The sequence below is a fragment of the Nymphaea colorata genome, chromosome 12, assembly GCF_008831285.2.
Source record: "Nymphaea colorata isolate Beijing-Zhang1983 chromosome 12, ASM883128v2, whole genome shotgun sequence".
Classification (NCBI taxonomy): domain Eukaryota; kingdom Viridiplantae; phylum Streptophyta; class Magnoliopsida; order Nymphaeales; family Nymphaeaceae; genus Nymphaea; species Nymphaea colorata.
In genome coordinates this window covers 22,043,632-22,069,929 of record NC_045149.1, presented here as the reverse complement: position 1 = coordinate 22,069,929, position 26,298 = coordinate 22,043,632, and the positions used below count along the sequence as shown (strand labels likewise).

Below are 26,298 nucleotides of genomic sequence, written 5' to 3'. Positions count from 1 at the left end.
TTGGAACATGTATTTTAGTACGACGTATTCCAAAATATATGATCTTATCGAATACTTCCTCTGGGTCTAATCAAAGTTTGAGTTTGAAGTTAGCCCAAACTTTCGTTCTTCCTCTTGGAGGACCATCTTAAGTAGTTGCAAGCAAAAAACGTTCTGTTAAAAAGCGAGCCTCATATTTTCTGTTCGCGTTTAAACTTCATATATGGAAAGTATTTTTTCAAGAAACAATACTCCCACAGGGACATTTCCACCAGCATTGAGGGATAACGTTTGCTGAAAAAACTTTATATACAGCAACGCTGGCTTTACCGGGCCGGATCGGGCCAGCCTTTACCGGGCCGGCCCGATGCCCGCCCTTAGAAAATACAGAGGGAAGGTAAGATGGGTTTTACCTTCGTGACATTGTTGCATGGCAATTTTACCTTGAAAGTTTTTAACAGTTCCTAGGAAAGGATTGAGGGAAGTTAAAGTTCCTTTCTTTTCAATTAGCAAAGAATAGCATATGCACAAGAAACTTCCATGTTCTAATCATTGTTTACAGAATTAAGCACATAAAGCCTGATCCCCATGACAAAAAATGTCAAAATCAAACATGAAATCATGTAACCTTCTTTCCTTTTTTTTTTTTTCTGTCGGATAAAAATCCAGTCAACTGAACGTGAGATTTTTTTATCCCAAAGCACTTGCATTGCCTATACACAGATAGCAAACATACATTTTAAGTTGGTCCCGAGCTTTTAAATGTGAAATTGCATCTAAATATGCATCTACCTCGTTTTCATATTAAGGTCAAACCTATTCTTTGCAAACAATAGTTGTAAGTGGATTTCAAAATAAGACGACAATGGCCTTTCCTTATCATTTTACAATCACGATCAGTAACTGTAGTGTTACATTTTTTAACAGGACTCCTGTACTAATGGTGCAGGAGACATGCAGTAATTTATAAAACTACATGCACCATGGAATATTTCACAACGCTAATCGGCGAGGCAGGAGTCATAGTGCAAAAAAGCCGATGTTCATGTTGTTTCCCCAGCTTTTTCCGTTGAATCGTTAGGCATCCATTCATACAACCGGTAAAGCAATGTAGACTGGGCTAGGTGAGGTTCTCTTTGAAGAACAGAGATCACATCCTTGATAGAGATGGTCCTTGCTATTTTGGCTTGACCCATTCCAATGGGACTCCTCCCATAACTTCTGACACCTGCATTACCAGGTAATTGAGAAAACCTTTATCAAGCACGAGTAATAGATAACCAAGAAGCAGCACAATGGCGTCCGACCATTGCAAACCATGACTACGAAGGATGAAAGAACTCTAAAAGATAAATTAATCATCACCCTTAATGTTGTTAAGCAGAAAAGAACAAACCGAGTGTAACGTGTTGACCGTGCAAAGTGTTGACCAAAAGCTACGCAATTCCACTCTAAAGTTACAAAATTTCAACTACTTGCAAAATTTCAATACCCTGGATGAATCTTCATATTCCAACTCCAAGGATGCTATATAAACAGGATTTCAAGAAAACAAAAAATTCAATGTTGCAAAATTTCAATACCATGGATAAATCTTCATATTCCAACTCCAAGGATGTTGTATAAGCAGGATTTTATAAGAACAAAAAATTCAATATTTAAAATTTTTATAAGTTACATAAAAATTTATCTACATGTTCAAATGAACTTATACAAAAACATGTTTCTAACTTCTGAAATATGATAATCACATGCGTGGTTAAAATTACATAAAAGATGCATGATTGCATAAGTTTGGATTTGCATGAAAATGGTGCAACATTGCATGCCCATTCCATTACAGAACCCTCAAATGGAGTTTGGTTTAAGTCACAAGAAAATGATCCTGCACCAATCTTATCTCTTCCCAGTTTGCAATTATCATCATCAGGAAATTGGACAATTCTACTATTGAAATGATTTTGGCAGACTTTACTGCATCTTCTAGATATAAGAGCCAAGCCAAGTAACAAGTTCTTTGCCACCAACAAATATTTTTTTTCTTAGAACCCGTCTTGGATATCTCATCATGTGAAATTTGCTTTAGACTGACGTTCATGCCTGAGGACTGAGGTACTAAGGGGCCGTCTTATTGATGGCCAAAACACAAAAGTTTTGCCTATGCTAATGTTTAGCAAGAAAAAATGTAGGCAACAGCAAGTATCTCAAATGTTAGCCAAAATGGGTGTACCGCACAATTTTTGTCAACAGGCAAAACTGTAAGATTCAATAGCCCCTGAAAGGCATATTTCTATTGGCATCCAATAAGTCAAAATCAGTTTCACAGTATGACAGTATTATCCTCAACATTTATGTGTGTTCAGACCCACAAAAGTTTTTGTGATAGATAGACTAGGGTTATAGTTGAAGAGACGTAATGTCTTTTTGGAGATTCAGATAAAGAAATAACGGATCCACCTGCTGCTGCATAAGTAAATATGCAACCCACCATGATCACAGATCAGTAACCACCCTTCTGTAAGCTCCTAGTATAACAAAAATAAGATACTGAACTGTTATACATACCATATGCTGTACCAGAGGTTGCTCGGCCCTCAGTGTGATTGTCGGAGCTGCTCATAGCCTTTGCAGAAATTGCCAAGGCCTTACGGTTTACATCCTTGCCAGATGCTCCATCAACTCCACCTTCACGTTTTTGTCTTGCTTGTTCAGCCATGAGTTGCCATTTTGATAGCATGTCATCTCCCCCCACAGCTGCTCGGGCTGCAACATTTGCTGCCGTTGTTCGCATTTTGTCATCTTCTTCCTTGTTTACCTGACACATATGACAAAAGTGATAAAGGACCAACAAATTGCATGTCATATACTCTCAAAGAATAGGATAAGACTTGAGACTCTTAGGAAAAAGTGAATACCTTGACTGATTTCATACGGCCGTCATCCTTTTCTGTATCTGTTGCAGTGTTTCCTTCAGCCTATGTTAAGACATGACGAGTTTCTGTTGTTAAGTTTTGAAGCATCACAATGTACCACAGTACCACTAAATACTAGGTAGCTTCTCAGCTTTTGTAGAGACACAAACCTCATTCTGTTTTTGTAGCTTCTCAGCTTCTTCTGCATGTTTTTTCTCCAGTTCCTCTTTTGCTTTCCGATTCATTAACAGAATCTGTCGCCGAACATCTGAAGTGACCACAACCTTGTGTCTCCCCCTTTCAAGATCTGCCCTCTATAACAACACAAATGCAAGACTAAAAGTCGATCAGACAACCTTAATGGAGGCGATATATAGAACAGACCAGTAGAAGAGAATGTCTTCTCCAATAAACCCACCAGCTAATTGCTAACAGAATCAATGGATAGACAAACACAAAAACAATGGGAACCAAACGTGGTTGGAAGAAGAATGTATCCACAACTAAATGAACCAACCTGCTTTGACATTCTAATGAGCTTGCATAGCAATCCTCGTAGGCATTCCTCGACGCACTAAATGGAAGAAAGACAAGGATGATAAGCACAATTTAAGCATGAAAGCACAATTTAAAGCATGAAATAGGACGGCACAATACACTATCATCTTACCATGGACAAACACTGGTCAACGTCACTGCTGGCATTCTTTATACCGGATTTGGCCACTACAAAAAGATACAAAGTCAAGCTTATATTTTGTAGAAGATGGTCGCTTGAGGCAACCCAAAAATGAATTATTATAGACATGAAATCTATGTAAGGAATGGATTATAACTGATTTGTGCTACTTTTCTCTGTAACAGATCCCGTTGTAAAATTAGCCTCTCTTCTTCTTCCTGTACAAGCCGTCGCATGGCTTCTGAAGCTCGACTTTCCTCTTTAGGTGCAGAAAGCAGCTGCTCCTCCTCTTCCTACAACAAAAAGAAAGTTTCCTTTATGAGAAGCAGATTGAGACTATTTCAGGATGTTTAGAAATAAAGAAATAGAAAACAGTTCATTGGAGATTGATAGAACAAGTACCATACCTTTAGGTTCACGCCACTGACTGCAGTAACATCATTAAGTTGCTCAATGCTCTGATCTTGATATTCACCAGATGTCTTTTGCTTTTTACTACACAATGCCAGGAAAAAAAAAGGGAAAAGGGAAAACTTTTAGCAAGCTAAACCCATGCTGTTATTCCTGTTGAAATGATAGTGGTAAAACTGCCTAGACATCTAATAGAAAAAATTACGTGGGAAGTTGTGTTGGAGAAGCAGAAGCATCAAGTGGCTTCTTTTGCCCCGCTGAAGTTTTTTTCGAAGTTGCCCTTGCATTTGTGTTCCCAGCTGGAGGCGCAGGTGTAGAAGAAGTCTGAAGGTGTATCTGATTTTAGGTCACACAAAAATGAGTTGCACACTGACCAAATGCCAGAAACAGAAAAATCCAGGCTTACCGTAGCAGCAGATGATGGTGCGTTCTGTCAGAGAAGAAAGATATGGGTCAACAATATTGCAAACAAACCATATCCATAATATCAGACATTAGCTGGAACATAACTATTGAATGACACTACCAACTTACATTTGCATGTAAGTTAATAAATGAAGCACTTGTAGAAACAGAAACAGAGGAAATACAAACACTAGTTACACTATTCTATCATATCATGGATTAGGTTTGTACCGTCGTAGCACTTCCTTTCACGATAGTCAAAACCTACATTACAAAGAATCCACCAAAAAATTTTCTACCATTGCAAGAAAGAGAAATTTTCATATGAACAGCTTTTAAAGCCAAAGAAACTTTCATTTGAGAACTCCCGGGAGAAAGAAATTTTTCACACGGAACATTTTCAGTTTATACAGCAATTAAGCATTTTGCATGTACATTTACACGTGGCAATAGAGCATTTTCTGTGTATATATCTGTGCATGTGTGTGTCTGTGTGTGTGGTGAGAGCATTCTTTGCAAATGTTAAATCAGTACAACATTTTTTGTCCATATTTATGTTTCTAGATGATATGCTTATACAATTAATGAGAGAAAGTCCTTGGATCCAGTTTTACAAGATACAACCAAAACCATTTGGGTTGAATATCTTTCTTATGACAGCTTCGGATATGCAAAATTTTCTTCTTGCATAAGAGACAGCCCCCACTTTCCAACATATCTTACAGTAGCAGTCTAAAGGTGGACAACATATCAATATGCTAACAAAATACAAACCTAATGTAGCAAACTGGTTCATCATGTTCACTTTCAGTCTAAAATGCGAGTAAGATGTACCTGTGTTGAATGTTCTAGATGTGTTGGCAAGGAGCTTGAAAATGGATTTGCAGGGAGAACATTTCCAGCGGCCGTGAAGTTTACCCTGCCAGATTGCTTCTCCAAAGCTTCTTCCTTTATGGGACCATGACTTGAATTCCCTGAGTCAATGTTCATTGGACTGAAAGGTGTCCCCTGACCAGACATAAAAGGTTTGTGTTGATGGTCCATTACATGGTCACTAGTCTCCTGTTTCATGTGTGACGACGATGGCAGTCCACCAATCTTCAGTTCTTTATCCAAGCTAGTTTGCCACATGCTTGGATTTGGTTGAAATGCTGACACACCAGTTATCTGTGGGTGTGATACACTTTGTGGCCTCTTGGTTTCATTTCTGGGACTTTGCAGGTCATGTTTGGGAACAGTCTTCAGGTTCAAAGGCTGAGATGATGGTAACTGAGGTGGAGCCATTCCTTGGGAATTTGCCATTTGTCGAACTTGAGGATCTTGTCCCTGCATCTTAGCAGGACCTCCCTGTGCAGTGACAGATGGCATAGAAAACCCATATGAATAATAATTCGCCACTGTTCCCCCATACATTGAAAACGATGACTGTGGGAACGGCATATGTTGCTGTTGTTGTTGCTGCTGCTGGTGCTGCTGATCAACAGATGGCACTAAGACCTTCGAGGATTCTGTTTCCTGAATAACCTGGCCCACATTAACAGGGACTGCTTGATTTGAAGAGACTCCCTGTCTATCAGGATGATGATCGGTACCCTGCCTAGCTTTCTGAGCAGTGGTTTCAGAAGCAGGAAGGGATAAGTTTGCCTGCATTTGCACATTTGGGATTTTCGATTGTTGATCATGCAACCTCTTATGGGATGTATTAGGTAAAGCATGAATTTGTGATGATGATTGAGTCTCGGCTACCTGTGGATGATTGTAACCAGAAAGACCAGAATCCTGCAAGGGACTAGAAGACTGAAATTGATACCTAGATTGACCTCTCGGTGTTTTCTGGGAATTCCGAAGCTGCATATGCTGCAATGAGTGCAGGAAAAATGTGAAAGGGAAGTAACAGTTCTATAGTCAAATATAACACTTACAGCTGTTACATCTATAACTTTCTAAAAATTCTATAGCTTGCCTTCTCCTGCATTAGTTCGACAGCCTTTCTGAGCATCTGATCCCCCACTATGTCTTTAGCAACTCTTAAAAAGTCTTCCTTTGAAACCTCATTTTTCTGAGCAAAGCCAGTAAGGGAGAACAGAGTAATGGACAGTTGATCAAAATGTCATAGAAGACAAAAATTAGTAAATATAAGTAACAGATAGGATGAAAATGCCGACCCTCAATCTGACGAAAAGTGTTTGTAGCTGCATGGTCCTGTCTTTGTCAAGGTGAGGAGTTAAAACTGGAAGCAACAAGGCAAAAGGAATAGTTCCTGGCTTGGAAGGCTGTTTCGGATTACTTGACTGTGCCACTGCAGATGATTGCTGAGTACTCACAGGGTGCAAATGTTGGTTACCTAAGGCAGCATCCTGTGCATTAGATGGTAGTGATTTAAGGTATTGCCCACCCTTTTGAAAGGTTTCCTTTTCTATTCCTTGTCCAGAGGATTTCCCGGAAAGTTGATTATTCTCTACAGACATCTGCTGGCCTTGTGCAGGTTGTAAAGTTTGATCCTGAGCTTGAACTTGCTTCTGGTCACACAGAGGTTGGTCACCACCTGATGAGATTATACCACTTTTCTGTTCCAGAGGCCTTGCATCTTCCCCATGTTTTAATTGGTCCATTACACATGGGTGCTTCCCTTGTATTTGCTGGAGTTGATGCACTTCCTGCATATGCTCTTGCTTGACATTTTCTTCTTCTAGTGCAGATTGCTGCCATTGTCCGAAAGAAAGAGAAGGCGAGGATGCGTCACCATGGGACAAGGCACCTATAAAGTTGGCAATATAATGCATTTAATGATCGAATCAAAACCAAATTGTGGTGCAACCATTCATCTAATCGATATTGGAGAGATGGAAGGATTAACAGGGTATCATTCATTGACGTTTCGAAAACCAACTTGAACAAACCCTAACAAAAAACAACACGAAATAGAAGATGGGCATCACGAAAAACAGGAAGAAGGACCTGACCAGGATCAGATTCCACCGTACAGGTGGTTGTCTGAGGTAAGAGCGTGCCTCCGATATCCCGATTGAGCGCCGCGGTGAGCGCCTCAACATCTGCCCCGGAATGCATGTGCTCGTCCTAAACACGAAGCCCATATCAACAGAAAATAACATAAGCAAGAAAAAGGGAAAAACGACAGGCCCCGACGATTGATGAGAACGAAAAGCTAAAAGAGACCGAAGCAAAATTTTTACAAACCTCGTCTTCTTCAAGCAGCTTCATGATCGAAGGATCCATGGCGACTTATTATTCACAATACCAACTACAATGAACGAAAGAGAAGTTAATGGATTACAATCGGAGAACTAACGGTGAGGGGTTGTTCGAGGGGAGTCGCCCAAAGTTCATGGCAAGGGAAGAGAAGCTCCTGCGGATCCTTGCGGAGGCGGACGTTGGCTCGTTGCCGGTTAATCGGGCAGTTGCTGCCGACTGTGATGTTGGCGGCATTTGATGGGGGTTGGAGACGTCAGGGGCGGGACGTCCAGTTCTTCGCGTCTTATAGTCCCCAAATGAACGTAAACCAGAACAGGACGCCTCACGATAACCTAGACTGCCCGTCCTGCGACTACAAAACGTGCCCCTCGTTCGACTGGCTGTGTAACGCACCGCTTTTCAGGGTGGGACTCGAGCGGGCCAAGCCGCAGCCCATAACTGCGGTTCGAGTTCGGCTCGACTACTTCAAAAGTCTGAAACTCGGGTTTGATTCAACTCGACTCGGATCAAGTCAATTAATATTAAAAGACATGTTTTTAATATAAATCATGTATAAATATAATTAATGATAATATATATAATTATATATATATAATAATAAAATAATATTAAATATAAATTATTCAACAATGTATGGAGCCAAGCGAAAATCTAATTTTCCAATTTTTGAGTCTGAGTTTGCAACTGTGTGGAATAGTACTGGGTATCTGCCCGGTGTTCTTAATTGCTTTGTAGAATAAATGTCCGATGATTTGAAGACAACAACGCCTGTTTAGGAAGAGAAGATATTGCGAATTTTTTTTTGCAATCTAACCTTATTGATATGATCTTAAGAATGGGTTGATGCAAAACTTACACTAAATTGATAATTTGTTAGACTAGACTTTAATGGTGTTTTTTAATAAAAAAAGAACATTTTTGCAAGATTTCCCACAGCTTATCTTTTTTACCTTCCCTTGATGAATGGCAGATTCATGCATGAATCAATGTGGAGGTGATCCTAATTGATGGCGAGTAATTGGAGACATAGGTTATCGGCCATGGGATGAAGTACATTGCATGCCAATATGAAGCACACAGTGAAGAATTTAAGGTGGTAAGAAGTTGCAGGAAGCAAAAATTCGAAGTTGATGTTAACGTTTTCTCTCCTAAAAACTGTGAAGTGGGTGTTCATACCATGGTGTCTTCTAAAATCCTTGTTTCTGATCCACACCCATGAGAAGTGCAAGGTTGCTCCTTGTCTTCTAGTCTTACTGCTTACTGTTTTTTTTTTTTCCCTGGTCTCTACAAGCAGTGGAGCCAGACAAGTTTTCTGGAGGGGGCACCCATTCATAGATTTTCACATACGAAGGGGCACTCACATATAGAACAAAGCAAATATTTAAAGATATTAATGTAAAAATGAACAAACATTGAGGGATGTTTGGCGAAGCTTTGATCTCCTCATTCCTCAAGTGTGATTAGATCGCCAAACAAAAATCCTTCATAAATTAGACAAATTTGAAAACTGAAATTCATTACAGGAAAATCCTATACGTTAAGTGCTACTGCTATCAGATTCACCGCTTCTTCTTAATTTTCCACTAATAGTTAAGAAAAGAAACAAAAAAGCAGGAGTCAGAAGCAGCAGAGGCGGAGGAGACGGAAGCGATTAAATGCCAGACTCTCAGACATTTACCCCGCAGCCTGCCGCCAGCGATTTCGGTGTTGGCTTAGAATTCTCGAAAATCCCTGAACGAGATGCTTGCAGTAACCTCGGCTGGAGGCAGATGAAAACGGTGGGGTGCGACCCAATTCTGGCATGGGCAACTGCCAAAACATGCCTTGAAGCTCCGCATGTGAAGCTCCTTTTCACATGGAGCTTTATTGGGCTGGCGTGGGCAGAGGCCTACGCCAGCCCACACGTAGCTCCGCTACTGTCTACAAGTAGAAATTTCTCTACTGCAACCATCGCAATGCTGTGTTGAGTTTTCTCAAAAGAAGATTAGTTTTTTCTTTTCTTGATGAATGATTCTGTGGTCACTATGTGTGTGTGTGTGTGTGCGTGAGAGAGAGAGAGAGAGAGAGAGAGAGATCCTACAGTTTTGACACAAATAAGGATGCTCAAATTTCTGGGATAAGGTGCACAGTGCAGCAACGACAGCGGTTCATCACATATATGTTCCAAAAGAGAAGAGAACTTGAAAGGAGTGGAAACCGAAAATATTAACACTATGCCAATCATCCATGTCATTTGGCATTTCTTCTCTTGTTGCATGCTTCACATGCAAGAATCTGTTCTTCATTATGTGCTGCATTGGCAGGTTAGTCGCTTGTGTCGCCCAAGTTGTGGACTTGGTGAGTTGTGGCTGACATGTTGAATTCGTTTGCTCCAGCTTGTAGCTTTTTAAGAGAGAACTTCGCAGATGCATGTGGACAGTGCAGTGTCGCATCAGTTTGTACTGCTGTTGATTCACTGTGTTTTCGACTAGTGAAATCATCGTGTCAGTGCTTTCTTCTAGCGCAAGATTATTTAGCTACTCCTGTGACTTTATTGATCATTGTTTCTATCAAAATCCATAGCCTGATGCTTCCTGCTGTGGCAGCATGATTGAACAAATTTCACCGACCTACAGTTAGTTTGCAGGCAATGATAAAGAAAAGAAATTCTGCAGATAGATCTGAGCATCCATCTTCCTTTAACAGAGATATCTGTGCTGGGAAAATAAAAGAAAAACAAAATAAAATCATTAAACATGATTTTACACCATGGAAGGCCCCCATGGATCTTACAGACAATATAGCACAAGTCCCTCGTATTTTACAATCGAGATCTCACATGAAGGTAATCTTATTTTGATAACTTTCATTGCATTTGGCAGTTGCCGTGTGTCACCATTTTTTTCCTCATTTGGATATGCTGCGGATAATCCATGATCTTCATTAGCAGCTACATTAATGCCTTCCTACTTTGAGATCCTCTGTCCTCTGCAACTCTTGTCAACCAATTTCTTCGAGATCCCATGCCTGGCCTACAGAATCCACCACAACTAGAGTCCCTACCCACATCTCTGAACCAATTACTCTCCTGCAAGATGAAACTAATCACTGTTCTAAGTGATCCTGAAAGCTATGTTCATCTTGTCAAACGCAGATCATAAAGGCCATCTGATAGACGAGTTTATAGTCATTTATACAGTCTTATGTGTGAGTTATTACAAGATGCGCACATTGATGTTCACAACCTTACAGTAGTAATAAACTTCCTATTTTACATTTCTGGATACACCAGTGACTCCATATTACAAGGGAAATCACAGAGATCATGAAAGTCCAATCACAAGGGAGAGGGGTTGTCATCTAAGAAAGCAAGTAAGAAAATGTGAGCCTGAATCCACTTAAGAAAAGTTCTTCAAATAAAAAGATGGTTTAATTTAGTTTTAGTTTCACAAAACCGCTTCAATCATGTGTGTTTTTTCCTTTCTTCTTGGGAATCAAAGGAAGCAAATAATCTGTTGGTTTGAACCTTAGGGTGCATTTGGTAGTCTCGAATATCAGATCCAAGGCTGATCTAAGATCCTTTTTATGTGAGATTCATGGAGTAAACAAACACCAGATTTTACTACCATGTGAGAAAGAAGATTTGAGATCTTTAGTTTTCTGCAAAAACATCAAATTTGAGGGCACATGGGAGGTGGTCTGACCTTAAATCTATGGATCTAAGATCCTAATGATCTCAAATAGCTTTGGATCTTTGATTCAGATTGCACAATTTATATTTTAAAGTTTGCAAAGTATAACTCTTGCTGGTGAGTGCAAAAAAAAAAGTTTTTATAGCTGATACAAATTTAAGCATTTTAGGGACCTCCTTACAATCATGAGCCACATAGAGCATGAACCACCAGCGGAGTCAGAAATTTTTGGCTAAGGGCACTAATTTGAAAAAATTTAAACACTCTAAATACCTAATAAGATGATCCAAGGACACCTATATATATATATATATATATATATATATATATATATATATATATATATATATATATATATATATATATATATATATATATATATATATATATATATATATATATATATATATATATATATCATAAACGACTGAGTGGGAAAAATATATGAACAAGTAAATGGCTATGAACAAGCAATATATAAATAAGTAAACTTTGTGGGACCATGTGGGCAACTGACCACACAACAAGCATGCATGTGGCTCCGCTCTTGGCTCGGACCGGCAGTATTCTGATAAGCTAAATACATAAGAAATCAAATTCTGATAAGATCAAGCACAAGTAAAATTGAAACCCCAAAACCATAATCCAATAATTTGCACCCAGTTCACAAGAGACAAAGGGAGGCAGCCAAGCATCAGGCAAGTGGTGGAAGGACATGGAAGTGTAGCTTCTCTGCCTTTTCTCCCTGTGTCTCTGCCCATAAGTTATGGGCACAAACCTGCAAGCTCACTTGACTCATGTGTGGTGTGTGGGCCAGAATTCGTCGCCATTTCCATGTATTTAAGTGGTTTGGATGCTTTATGGTGAAGGTATCGTATCCCACATAATGGTGACAATTTCAGTCACTTTCCATGCATTTCTCGAATGTAGCATTTTGATTTATTGAAAGAAAATGTGGCATTTTTTTTATCCTGTAGAGTTTACTGGTAGGGTTCATGGCTGTGTTACCGTCCCAGTGAGAGCATGTGGCTTTCCTTTTCTTTTGCTAAGTCCCAATGTATATCAACTAGTATACTTTTTCACCACGTTAGCACAATGCAGGGTAATACACATCGAACCAATGAGTGGCTGCCTATGAGCTCCATATGTGACACAAGAATTGACATTATTTTAATTTGAAAAACACATTCTGTAACAACCCGACTCACTCCTGGGTTCGGGCCCCTGGTTCGATAGATCCCAACCCGCCCCCTAACAGTTTTGGTTCCAATCCTAATAAGGTTAGGAACCAGGACAATCATCTCATTAATGGCCTCCCTTTATAAGCCCTTGAAGATCCATCACAATTTTCGATACAGGACTAAACTTCTAAGGTGTTATATGTTTTGTGCGAGTGGGAGGGAACGACACTGCCGGGGTGAGATGCAAAGCCCCCTCTGTTTTGTCCCTGTTCCTGTGGTCAAGAGCTCCATCAAGACTTTGGTGAAATTACATTTACTCCCTTCAACTTGAAAGTACACCTAGTCCAGAGGAATAACATCTGCAAGAATTGAATTGACAACTTGACTCTCACTGACCCACCAGTTCGACGAGTTATGCTGCTTCTTGGTTACGCTCCTCCCCAAGTATACTAACCCTTAATTTAGATCCAGTTTAAATATAAAATCCACATACTTAATGAACATGAAAGACTTTTTAGTTCCCCCATATATAATTCTTCAAAACTAACCAACCATGAAGAAGCTTGTAGAAATTAAAAATATTCTTCCCTTTGACTTGTTGAAAGCAAGTTGGGATACAAGGGTGCCCATGTGCAACGTGACCATCTCACATGCACGGTATCTCCCTTGCATAAAAATGATAGATTCATCTTCTCTTCTAAAGAATTTCTCTCGTAAAAAAAGAATGTGCAATCCTTCAATAGTCCATCCACGTGCAACAGATTAATTAAAGATCAAGCATAATTCAGTTAATAATAGAGAGTAATAAATTAGCACAAAACCGAACTTGATAGACTTTTTCTTTTATTGTTCAGTATTAAGCTTTGAGCATATGCAAGTTGAAGTATAACGGGGGCATCACCCTGAAGTGCCGAATGCAGACCTTGTAACTTGGGGGAGATAAGAGGAAGGGTGGAGTCGTCAGCCCTTTTGTTGGACGGTAAGTTGAAATACTCCTGGTCACCAAACTTTTAAGTACATTTATTTACTAAAAAAGGTGAAATTAGTAGGATATTGACTTAGAACTGCGGAACTAAGTTGAAATGATTTTATTTAGAAATAAAAGAGTTATTTTAGAGAAATAAAAGAAAGACAGTTTTATCCTTTTTGCAAGCTGACATGACTTACAGTTGTGTGTTACATCGGTACTTTGAGTTACGATGTATGAAAACTTTATAATTACAACCACTTAATATACACACACTCATTTTCTTGTGGTACATTTTTATTAAAGCCCATGGCTAGTGTAAGTGGTTCTGCCAAGTATTTGTCATTTGGGCTGGCCCGATTAAAAATAAACTTGCTGTGGGATATTGCTGGCCCTACTTGGCCCAATATGTGGAGATTTCTTTAGGTTTCACTTTTTACATATGAGTACCCCCTTAAAGTTTGAAATTTCGAATAACAGTGCCTCTTTCTATGTCACCACTGCTCACTCCACCATTAGCTGGTGCTGCCGAGGTTTGAACCAGACTGCCTTGCCAGCCATTGGTCCAATCAGGTGTGTACCAAATCCCTCAGGGATGAAATTATTTGAAGTTACTAAAAATGTTTTTTAAAAAGAAAAAAAATGTACTGAACTACATTTGTCATTTCACACAAAAAATTTCCAACTTTTTCATATGAAGAATCCAATCCTCTTCATAAGTTTTAGACGAGAACATAATAACAACATGCATATCTAAATGCTTTAAGCAAAGCTCATGGCAGCTTGGAGGCATGAGAATATCCCTTCCTTCTTGTCTGCCTTCTGCACAATGTCACATGTAGAACATGTACTTTAGCAGATCAAATTCCCTTTGATAGCAAGAACCAATGTGCTTCTCTAGCTCAACTGGTCACGTTGGGTGGGGGTGTTGCAGCCACGTTATTAGTTCAAATCCTAAAAGGTTTTATCCTGATGGTATTGAGAATGTTAGATCTACCATTAGGGGTGCCATCTACTCTGTTATATCATTGGATCCTTGAGGTCCAATATGGAGCCGAAATGGGTCATTATAGAGACTCCCCGTTTGAATGGTGCAGATGAAAAACTTCTGGACACCCAATTCCAATTGACCCTCGCCAGCTGTTTGCTTGTGGTAGTTAATTTACCAAAATGGCCTTATGACCGTTGATTGGTGCAAAAAATTCGGGGCCTCTGCAAGGAATAAGGGGGGAGTTCGGCGCGTGTCATGGCAAGGGTAAAAAAGACAAAATTGATTTTTTCTTATCGTTCTGCCAAACCCATGGAACGGTGACAAAATGTCGCGGGAAGTTCTGTTTTTCGCATCAAACGCCCTGCCCTCTAAGGTTGTAAGTCAGGAGGGGCTCGAAAAAACGAAAATATAATATAAGTTAGGAAAAAGGTTTTACGTTCGGCCCCATTGCTTACTCGGATGCAAAATGAGTAGAAAGTCTTTGGTCTCCAAAAAGAAAAGCCCTCCCTCTCCTCGAAACGAGGAGAAAATTTTATTTTTTGTAAAATGACTAAAATACCCCTCACACGCGCTTTTGGCAATCAAACACGGGACATAGACTTTACCTTTTTAATTTTTTTTTTATAAGTTTTTCTTTGGACATGCTTCCTTTTCTTCAAAACAAAAAAATCTTGATATGTTTTAGTTTGGAGTGCTCAATTAGAAATTTCTCAACAGTGTTGTGGGTGACACCGGAGATATTGGGCCTTAGTCCAAAAAAAATGTTATTCTTCGCAAAATAAGAAATATATTACTTTCTATTTTGAATCTAAAAATATTTAAAATATTTTAATATATATATATATATATATATATATACATATAACCTGTATGAGTATCGCGCATCGTGTTTCTCTGTGGTTTTTGTAATTTTATATATCCATAAAGGGGATCCACTTTCCTCCGTCTGCTTTTCTCAGCATTCATATGCAAGAAAGTAGAGATCTAGTTGGCCAGCCATTGCTTAAAAACCTTCAAAAATCATAACCATATATTTAAACAATATTTACCAGCTATCATACCCCACCAACAACTTTTTTTAAATTTTAATTTATTTTTTAAGATGAAAAAGAATTTACTATTATGCTAAAACAAAAAAATATCTTCTCTCTCTCTCTCTCTCTCTTTCTCTATCTACAGAGAAGAGGCCAAAGCGGGCAAGGTCATGCGAGTAATAAACAAAAACCTTACAAGAAGGTACACTTTTCAAAAGAAACGAATTAGGTCGACCCACATTCCATCGATACATACAACAAAACTCGCTTAAGTTCATGAAATCTGACCGGTTTTGCTAGTTTAGGAACTTGGGCAGCCTTCAAAGGGTACAAAACAGTAAAAACAATTGGAAATCCGGACCTTGGTTAGTTTTCACGTGACTATCAAACGTACTCTCACTTTCTTGTGGCCGGCCTCTTTCATGCATACAAAAGATCTCGCTCCCACTGTAAAATTGGAGAAAACATTAAAAATTAAAAAAAAGAAAGAAGCATGGTGACTGACAGCAACCAAAAGAATCCAAGAAAGTTGTAAGGAAAAAAAAAAATGTGCCAAAAAACGGCCATTTTTTGCTAGGTTGGCAATTATTCATCCCCCACATCTTTTGAAAATTCTCTTATTATATTTTATTATTATTTCATAAAAATTATTTTAATGTAATTTAAAAATTATATTCTCATTCTCCTAACTATATATGAGCTTCTTCTCCTCTCCCTTCCTTCCCCACAGTGCAGCCCTCCTCTGCTCTGACCTCACTGCTAGGTAGAGAGCCATGGCCCTCCCAAGAGTCATGCTTCTGCTAGCCGTTTCTCTTGCCGTGGTGGCTTCCGCCATTGCCCAGGCCCCTGCCTCTCCACCCACCACCTCCATCGCAACCCCACCCACCACCACCACAGTGGGATCACCGCCGCCAGTTACCGCTACACCACCACCAGTTCCTTCTACGCCACCACCAGTTCCTGCAACCCCACCACCAGTGGCTTCTCCGCCACCTGCCGCAACCCCTCCTGCATCAGTGCCATCACCGCCTACGGCGACACCGCCACCAACAGTTGCTTCTCCGCCGCCGATGACGGCTAACCCTCCCGCATCGCCTCCACCGACATCATCTCCACCAGCATCCTCCCCGCCAACACCAATGCCACCGGCAATGTCGCCTTCTGCTCCCGTTCCGCCGACGAGTTCTCCCCACACATCGCCTGCACCGACCTCCTCACCACCCACATCAAGCGCCGGAGCGCCGTCCGCTGGTGAACCTACTGGTTCCCCTGCTACATCCTCGCCCAAGGCGCCGGCTGCTTCACCTTCAACCTCCAACCCCGACAATTCCGGTGCCTTCACGCCCTTGGCCAGCAGGGCTTTGTTGGCATTTGCTGGAGGATTCGTGCTGCTTCTGTAGATTAATTCCTCCGATCTCTTTCACTCTCCCTCACATTTTTTTTTTTTGAATCTTAGTTCAGGAAATTTACAGTTGCGCACTCCATTTTATTTCTTTTTGTGTTTTTCTTTGCTTAATTAGCCCGAGGAGGGTCCATGGATGTGAGCTCAGGGGAACAGGCTCTGTAATTCTTGGTTCAGTTGTACAATTATTTAAGGAACTTCTCCTCTCTGTATTCATCTGTGTTCTGATAATAAAGAATAGTGAATCCTTTTTCTTTCGTTTTTCTTGACATTGTTGCGATGTGGGCAGAAGATTCCGACTTCCAACAGGCCCAACTTGCAGATGGGTGCTTTGCTCAAGACTCGAATACAGCAATGGCATTAAACTTTGTGCTTACAGATTGTAATAAATTCCTTGTCAGTATTCAAAGCAAAAGATAAGTTCTGTGACAAGAAGAGATCGGCCAAGGAAGAAAAGTAAAATGGCAGATGAAATAAAAAAGATTAAAGAAAGGATGAACAGAAAGGCAGAGAATGCTAGCTGGAAATTTGGAATCTTATATAGGGAGAAAGGAAACGTCCTTTTTGGTTTTTCTTTTGGTTGGTGGAGGGTGGGGATTGAAGTAAAGGTCGGAATGATAATTTAAAGGTGGATCATTGATGTATATGCATGACGCATGTGACTAAGCAACGAGTAGGGACAAGCATCATGAGAGAGCAAATGGACTTCATGTGACCTTTTTTTAACCCTTTTGATTTTTACTCTCCAATTATTTGTGATTTATAAAAGAAATTTACCAAGAAAAATGGACAAATTCAAACTTTATGGGATAGTTGTCAGCGGTAGGTCGACAACAAGGACACCTTGCGAGTGTTTCATGAATCTGTCTCAAAATTGAAGCAGATCTTTCGTTTCTTTGCTGCCAAGCGACATATTAGTGTCTTTTAATTATAAGAGACATTTAGCATCAAAGACACATTGTTAATATCTCATGAATCTGCTTCAAAAAATGAATTAGATACTAGAAAGCAATGTATAACAATTTTTCATGAATCTATCGTATTTTTTTGCTAAAATTTTATAGGATTGCAACAATATGTTGTTGTTTTGTTGCCAAACAGCCCATAAGTATGAAAGGTTAAGCCATCAGAGAAGTAGTTTTCCGTTGTTTCCTAACAAGTAATGTCACATGAGATGGATCCAATCTTATTTTGATATCTGCAATATAAAGTTTACTTATGTGCTTCCTGAATGTCAAATTGTTGCTTTCTCAAACTCGATGCTTAACTTACAAACGTACTGCAAAGTCCTTTTAGAGAGTGTTTGATAAGAGCACCGTGTTCTTAAAAATATATGGTGTTGAAACAGATGTTCCAAAAACACCATAAATTTTGTTATATCGAGCATGGTGTGACTATGTTCGGCACCTGATTGTTGGTTCTACGAATAATAGCTGTAATCTCACATGTTTCTTAAAACAGGTACATGGTATTCTTAAAATATGTATTTTATGAAAATATATTTCAAAACTACGACAACCTTCTTCTCCAAACGCCTTGTAAATGGTCCTCCTACGTTTATGTAAATGGTGCCCAGAAATGTACGATGTAGCGACGGCTTTGGTCGTCGTTGAAACGATATCTTGGGCGTCGTAAACAGTTTTGCCAACGGCTACGAGCCGTCGATAATAGTATCGTTGGCACTACATTTGCCGACGTTAATGGGCTTCGGGGAAAACATAATATTATTTCCGATGGTCACAACCGTTGGGATGTAAAACATCTTTCCCAACTGTTCAAACCGTTGTAAAAGAGACGTTTTCCCAACTGGTTACCAGTATTAGTTTCATCCTCAATATTAGTTTCACTGACGACAAAACCCGTTAGTAATGGTGACGTACCATGACCGTACTATTCGGCCCAATGTACGTGAGATCCAGTTGCATTGGAAAATTTTTATAAAAAAATTATACTTTACTTTTAATTGTTTTATAACCATTTTTGTATTTTTTTTAAAACATATTTTTTACTTAATCAGGGGCTGGACTTGAGTAGAGCTCATGTGAAAGATATAATACCTAGCTTAGGTCAGTTTAGGCCGAGGCTCGAGTTCGACTCGACCTTCCAACATCAAGCTAGGGCTCCACCCATTAATAGACAGCTCGTTTCTGTTAAATTTTAAGTGTTAACTTTGGATGGGCTCGTCGTCGAGATGGGGAATCAAGAGTTAAATGAAGGTAAGACTGACTATAGTCGAGCTTAAACGAGTCGAGTTCAAGGAACTCGAACTCAAATCAACTAAATGATTCAGTCCGAACATCAACTCAAGCTCGACCCGCTTAGCAAAGAAGCTAGCTCCAGTTCCAGCTCGAACCGAGCTCGAACATACAACTCTTGGCGTCATATTAACTCAGTTGGTGGGGATATCAATTGAACTTGAGATCAGCCAAATTTCACTGGTCGTTCTTGATTCAATTGCGTGCCTAGAAAATAACGTCCATGGTATGGTCTTGTGACCTTGTCTGATTTATAAAAGCATAGATGCATGGTTAGAACAAATAAGAAATTTATATGTAATAAATTAAAGAGCAACATAGATAAAGAAAACAATAATTCTTTGCGGAGAAGAAAGACTTCGAAGTGCCTAATAAGTTTATTTCAATCAAATCGCTTATGACATTATTTGCATTCACTTGTGAGAGAAAAACAATAAATATAATAGAGTAGAAGATCAGGAAGTTTAATAAAATAAAAGCAACATGCAAACTTGCATTTGGTTGACCTAAACTCAAGGTAGTGTCGGTGAAATCAACACCTTTATCGACGGTCACAGTTTGACCGTCGGGTGGATGTAACACCGAAAAAACTTTCACCCATATTTTGTCAGTGGCCGTCAGTGAAGATCGACCTTTTCCAACGGTCCAATTGCTCTATACGTTAGAAAACGATTGTCCCATCAGACATCGATAATGGCACGATTTTTTGTGGTACCATTGATCATTAAAAAAGAAAAGTTTTTTTGTCGTTTTTTTAGTGGAGTGAAACCAAAATTTTTTAATGAAGCGAATTAAATTTGACTAATGCTCAAATATCATTTTTTTAATTTTTATATAAATAAATATTTTTTTAAAAAATTTATATGCAATTTTTTTTTTAGGTGTGACTAGCCCATGAGAGCCCTACCTTTCTCCTTCATAAAATTTCAACGCACTATTAGAAAACAATACTTAAAAGCTCTTTGATCTCCAACAGCGGTGAACGACAAGGGGCTTTAGCCCCACCTCAGTTTTTAAAACTTTAAAAATTTATATGTAAATTAAAAAAATTAATTTATATATATATAAAAAAGTTTGAAAACTTTTTTGTTAAAATCTTAAAACTATAGTTTGGTCTCTTAAAAAAAATTCCTACATCCACCTCTGGTCTCCAGTTTATGTGCTTTGTGGGTGCTTGAATTGATAGGAGGTTGCCTTCAACTCACCCCACCTTGTGTTTTTGTAACTAGAACAAATAGTACCCACAAGAATTGAAACAACTATTCACCATTTATTTACTGTTAGAACCAGCTAGCGGGCATCTTCATGAACAGTTTTCCTCATGCTGAATCATTGCAGGAAAAGGAGCAGGATCGCGACAGATTATCGGCCAAATTTGTGGAGCTCAGGAAGATGCGTATGTGTTCCCTTCCTGGATCGCATTGCTGCGTTAGTTGTCTCTGTCACAGTAAAAGATGCGAATCCATCGATCCTTCTCCATGTACACAGTAGAACCACCAATTACGCATCTGTTCCAGACAAGAGGTCACTTCCCCATGAAAAGAGCTGTTTTCTCATAAGGATGTCCAGAATTCTTGTGGAGAAGTAGCAACTGCAGTGAAGAGAGGCAAATTTATGGATGTTTTTCTGGAGATTCAAAAGAATTAATGCATGTTTTTTGTTTTTTGTTTTTGATGGGATGTTTGGTAAGAAAAACATTATGTTTTTGGAACATCTATTCTTATTATGTGTCCCAAAAACACAATATTCTTGTTGTAGAAGATATAATTGTGTCAAGTATTTGATTATTTCTTTGTAATATCAAATTTCCTCAAACAAAAATATGGTATTTTAAAATCACGTTTAAAGGTATAAAAAACCAATATAATGTTTTTCTTGTGATCAAATGCCTTTGAAAAGATCTCAAGTCTCGATTGCTCGCATTATTTCTGGTGTTCTACTTTTTTTTTCCCTCCCCTTTGAGCAGTAATTCAAACAATTGTTCTTTAATTAATTTAGTTCTTCACCTTCATTGTCTGTTCGTGTTTGTGGGCATTTCTATTATTATCCGAAATATGCGAACAATTAATCGGTTGATTTTGGACAAGGGCGATTCTAAAAATTCTGGTTTTGTGACACTAGTTATAAAAGTTTGAATTTTCAAGGGGCATCAATACGTAAATGAGCAAAATTTCCTTGAAATATTAATATAAAAATATGAATTTTTGCTGCCATACATGGGCAGTTGCCCACACAGTACCCACACTTGCCTCCACCATTGATCTTGGATTTCCTGCGTAAAAGCTGCATGAATTACAATAAAATTGTGTAATACATGCATTTTAAGATGTGGATCTAAAGATGTCAATAAATATGAATTAGTTCGAATATATGATCAAGCAGCTTCAAGAAGTCGAATATTAGAAAATTCTCAAATGTAATTAGCAAATTCGAATTCAGTTTTTTATTCAAATCAGATATATTGGTTTAAATAAATATCCTATATTCAATGTCCATATATATATATATATTAAACGTGGTATTTTAACATATCATATGGTTTGGATTCAACGTAAAAGTCGAATTAACTCAAATTTATATGTTAGTATAAAAATCAGATTGGGATCAGATTTGCCTTGTGAATTCAGATTTTGATTCAAATACGATATAACTTTCTTTTCCAGCTGTTCAAATTCACATTCAAATTCGGCTAGATGAAAATCTGAAATCAAACGTATATCCAATTCCAATTCGACCTATTGATATCTCAGTGAAGATCTAAAGTCCAATCTCCGCCTCTTCCCTTCATCCTACCGGAGAATTATCACTTCGACGCAAAAAAGAGATTTTATATTTAGGAATGTAGACGGTATGAATTTGGGTCAGCTACCCCAAGGGGTGGTAGCGCACTGGGCGGCAAGGTGGTCCTGCTCCTCTAACGGCTTGGTTCGAGTCCTTGGAGCGACCACCGTCACGTTCAAGCGCGCCACTTCTTGGCCCGTAAAAGGGTCCGACGCAGCTCTGTGAAAACCCTGGGGGGCGGGCACAGAGGGGGGCCCGAAGGCCTCTCTTAGGGGTGGTGACAATGAACCGCTCACCCCTAAAAAAGAAGAATTTGGGTCAGATAGAATCGTTACTCCATTCCCTTTAATCGAATCCTATGCAATCATTGGGACTCTGAACCCAAAGTCAAGTTTTAATTTTGAAGAGTGAATTTCGGTCTCTGTATTATAAGGTCTTGCACACTTGCCCCATTGATTCCAATCAGATATCAAACTCGGATTCCAATACGAAGCTAGAGACCACATCTGAATCCTTTTAATAATCAGATCCAGATTTCTTTATCATATCCAACTAAACAGATCACATTCTTCACGCACGTTTTAATCAGCTGGCTGCTTAGGTATGTTGTGAAGAAATGAGATTAAAACTGCAAAGTGTTTCAATGCTAATGGAGATTGACACTAATACACGGTTGCTGTTTTATAAATCTATCTTAATTGTTTTATGAATCTGTAAGCAAATTTATTGAACAATAACAATGTTTTACTCTGCCAAACAACAATGAATTGCTTCATCATTTAAGCAGGTTTATTGAACAATAACAATATATTACTATTGCTAAACGACTATTTAAGACAACATTTTACACCTCATGAAACATGTGTCACCTTGTTATATACTGTACATATGAACCTTTGTTGAAGGTAGGGCTGAACAAGTCGAGCTTGAGTTTGGCTTGACTAATAAAACCTCGAGCTTGACTCGGCTCGAGCTCAAGAATAGTTCAACGGAGCAGCTGCAGGTTAACTCGGTAGTTATGTGTTGAGCTCGAGCTCGACTCGATTAAAGCTCAACAAACTCGTTTGAACAGAATTGATATTCGTCGTTATGTGTTGAACTCAAGCCCGATTAAGGCTCGACAAACTCGTTTGAGTATAATTGATATTCATCCTTATATGTTGAGCTCGAGTTCGACTCAATTAAGGCTTGACAAACTCGATTAAGACTCGACAAACTCTGCATTTACGTGTTGAGCTCGAACTCAACTCGATTATTTGAATGAGTCGACTCACGAACTCGAGTTCGACTTGTTAAGTAGATGACTAAGCTTTAACTCCTTCATGAGCCAATCTTTAACAAGTCGAACTCGAGCTTTTATAGTGCGCCAATACAATCTTCCATCCATATGATTAGATGGTTCGTATAAATAAATGTACATAGCACATATTAAGTAACTCTCCTCCAAAGATTAGTTTCTGAATTAACTTCATTACTTGGCAGTCTTTGCAATCGTTTGATCTATACATCAAAGGGGGTGAAGCTAGCGAATACAAAGTGCGTGTATGTGACAGAGATAGGGAGATTGTAACTGCGAAAATTAGAGATACAGCCAAGAAAACTCAGCCACCAAGCTTGGATCAAAACCGAAAACTGATCCATGAAAGGGTACCAACTGCCCACTGCCCCCACAAGAAAACAAGCCCTCTTAGAACAGCGCCGACATTAACAGAAGCAGCGGCAGAAGAAGAAAAACTGGGGTTGCCGTTAACCTGGGGCGGAGTAATCAGGCCGCCGGCGCCGGCGCCGGCTGGCTGCTGAACCACAGGCGGTGCTAAAGCAGGGGCAGCAGCAGGGCCACCAGACTGCTGACCATTGCCCAGCGTGTTTACTTGCAGTTTCAGTCCGGAGAGGCAATACAGACGGACGCCACATATGAAGAACCTCGGGCCGGGCTGTGCCAGAGCGATTGACGCGTTCCCGGTCGTGCTGGTGAAGATGGCATTGCTTGAATTGCAAGAATCATACCCTTCCTTTGTCACCTCATGCAGATCGTAGTATGATGAGAACTGGAATGCTGCCAAAAAGAGAAGAAATTACAGAAAAAAGTTGCCGTCTGCAGCAAGAGTGAAAGAAGATGGGGGTTGTCTCAGGGTGAGAGAAAGAGGGGTGCTTACAGAGGATATCACCAGGCAAGAAGGTCTTCCCCACGAGCCATGAATCAAGGTAAGTGCTCATGTCCCAGCCGGCGAGGCCGCCCACCAAGTAGAAAGTGGCTCCACACGAGCACACCATGGCCATAGCCACGGTCACTCCTAACAACAACGCCGGTGGAACGTTGCTACCCACCATGGCTCTTCCTCCCTTCTTCTCTCTTCTCTTCCTTCTTCCCCAGAGGAGAAAAAGAGAAGCTCTGGTGAGGAACAAGAGCCTGCCCAGATGACAAAGCGCCACATTTCTTATACTTTTGAATCATAAACAAGAAGATGGCCCTGTAAAGGAGTACGATCACCTTCAGTTATTCAAACTGGAAGTTAACCTAAGTCGGATAATCTGGTTTGTTTTCCTCTTGTAGGAACTTCCCCTTCACTTCTCAAATGATGGTGGCATCCATCGCCTTTGGGCCGTTGAATGAGCTGCAAGTACGTCTGTCGGCCGTCCGATAAGGTGGATGAACTTGGGATTGGGATTCTGAGGGAGTAGTTGGAGGTTGATATGAAGAGGAGGAAGGAAGGTGGCTCTGGTGATTCATTTAATTGTTAGGTTGGATTTGTTGGCTGGTTGTTAATCAACCACAACGCCAAAGCTGAGGAAATTCTTGATGAGTAGAAGAGAAATTCTTGAATCAGTGCACGGATTAAAAGTTATGAACCCGAACACGGAAGAGGTCGTATCTAGTTTCTCCAAAGCTGATGCAGTGATTCACATGTTTTCATAACTGAGAAGGCACTTATCTGTAAAAAAGTAAATATTAAATGATCTTAATGTAAATTAAATGAAATGCTGACATCAGCTTATATGTAGGTCCGCTGTTTGATGAGAATTGTTTATGTCATTGATTTCAAAGATATCAAATGATGTAAATTAAGCTGCAAATATAAAAATAAAATAGTTTTCTCAAGGGTTTCAAGGACCCCTCCAAAGAGTCAAAGGGCTTCATTTAAGGAAACTCAAGTTTTTTACTCTCCTTCTGTTTTCTTTTAAAGGTTATTTTGGATTCATGAAAAAATAGCTTGACTTATATGTTTGCAACTTATCTCTAAAAATTGTTGGATTTCCTTGGAATTCATAACCCTGATGATTCTCATCAATGATCTAGTCGTAGCTATCAGTTTCTTTCTTTCTTTCTCTCCATGAATCTCGTGGAGTGAGAAACAAAAAGAAATGACGTACCATTTGGAGAATTTAGCTGTTTACTTTTTGGTGGGTCATTTGAAACTCAAGAAATGATATTATTTATAAGAATGAGGTTGTCTCAACTGAATGCATGACATCCTCCATTTTGTATGATATTTGGTTAATTTCTCGTAACCTATGCGAAAACATTGGTACCTTTAACTTTATACAAGAATTAAAACCTGATTTGTAAATGTAATCTCTTTTTCAGGTTCAACTTTTTGTTGGACTTATGTTGATGTTATTTTCCTTTCTCTCCACTCTCTCTGCTGTGCCATCTATCCTCTCTCTCTCTAACTCTTCTTATTTTCTCTTTGATAGTCATTACTTTACAATCTTTCTCGAGTTTTATTCCTGATAGTTTCCAGTATAATACTAGGCTTCTATCTATGTGTTTATTTCTGAAAGTTTCCAGTATAATACTAGGCTTTTATCTACTATCTATGTGTTTGTCTGTTAGACTTATAGTATAGTTAGGTTTTATAATAAACTTTAGTTTTTGATAAATTAGGTTTACTCTAACTTTTGCTATTATAGCTTTCTCTGCTGGGTAGACTATCATATCAGAATGCGGAAAGGGTAAAGAATTGTGCGAAGTGAATCTTTTTTTTTTTTGTGAATGGTATTGTATATTTCATCTTTTTACTTCTATCTTGCTGTTTGTTATTGTAACTAAGAGCTTTCTTGTCCTCAATTTTTGGGGACTTTTTGTCTCCAAATTTTAAAATATATTCCCCTTTTATCGGTTTTCTCTCTCTCTCTTTCTCTCTCAACCCACTTTTTTGGGAGCTGATTTTAATTGGCCTTCCTTCCACCTTCCAGGGATGAAAGGAACAAAGAGCAATGAAGTTATAGAGAGATCGATTTAAAAATGTGATATTTGAAGATTCTTTCTTTATATTAAAAGTAAAATAGCTTCTAGACAATCTTGTTGAATGTTTTTCATTTATAAAGCGTGTGTTTGCCAATGATTTTATAAACTCAAGTAAGGTTTTATAAGTTTTCATGAAACGTTAAGATTGTTACTATAAGAGTACAAAAA

At 39.1% G+C, this 26,298-nt stretch overlaps 3 protein-coding genes across 5 annotated transcripts; 1 reads left to right on the top strand and 2 right to left on the bottom strand.

The window, feature by feature from the left end:
• Positions 1 to 822: 822 nt before the first annotated feature.
• On the bottom strand, positions 823 to 7,956 carry LOC116265768 (transcription initiation factor TFIID subunit 4b). 3 transcript variants are annotated; one of them, XM_031646656.2, is made up of 16 exons: positions 7,585 to 7,955; positions 7,350 to 7,464; positions 6,552 to 7,144; positions 6,350 to 6,445; positions 6,133 to 6,243; positions 5,221 to 6,030; positions 4,388 to 4,411; positions 4,187 to 4,317; positions 3,978 to 4,065; positions 3,728 to 3,863; positions 3,562 to 3,617; positions 3,409 to 3,465; positions 3,062 to 3,205; positions 2,895 to 2,954; positions 2,545 to 2,794; positions 823 to 1,207 (listed from the first exon to the last, which is right to left on the bottom strand). In XM_031646656.2, exons 1-16 carry the CDS (start codon positions 7,621 to 7,623, stop codon positions 1,023 to 1,025), a joined length of 2,895 nt encoding a protein of 964 aa, XP_031502516.1. In that variant the 5' UTR covers positions 7,624 to 7,955; the 3' UTR covers positions 823 to 1,022. The 3 variants fall into 3 exon arrangements, with proteins under 3 accessions (XP_031502516.1, XP_031502515.1, XP_031502514.1); XM_031646655.2 differs by having other exon boundaries at positions 4,187 to 4,305; positions 5,221 to 6,243; positions 7,585 to 7,956; XM_031646654.2 differs by having other exon boundaries at positions 5,221 to 6,243.
• An 8,199-nt stretch (positions 7,957 to 16,155) lies between these two features.
• On the top strand, positions 16,156 to 17,102 carry LOC116265959 (classical arabinogalactan protein 9-like). Its single transcript, XM_031646978.2, has one exon. The coding sequence runs from the start codon at positions 16,217 to 16,219 to the stop codon at positions 16,841 to 16,843; it is 627 nt and encodes a 208-aa protein (XP_031502838.1). The 5' UTR covers positions 16,156 to 16,216; the 3' UTR covers positions 16,844 to 17,102.
• Positions 17,103 to 23,336: 6,234 nt separating this feature from the next.
• Positions 23,337 to 24,710, bottom strand: LOC116266082 (umecyanin-like). The gene is made up of 2 exons (XM_031647166.2): positions 24,038 to 24,710; positions 23,337 to 23,937 (listed from the first exon to the last, which is right to left on the bottom strand). Exons 1-2 carry the CDS (start codon positions 24,210 to 24,212, stop codon positions 23,501 to 23,503), a joined length of 612 nt encoding a protein of 203 aa, XP_031503026.1. The 5' UTR covers positions 24,213 to 24,710; the 3' UTR covers positions 23,337 to 23,500.
• Between the last annotated feature and the right edge of the window lie 1,588 nt (positions 24,711 to 26,298).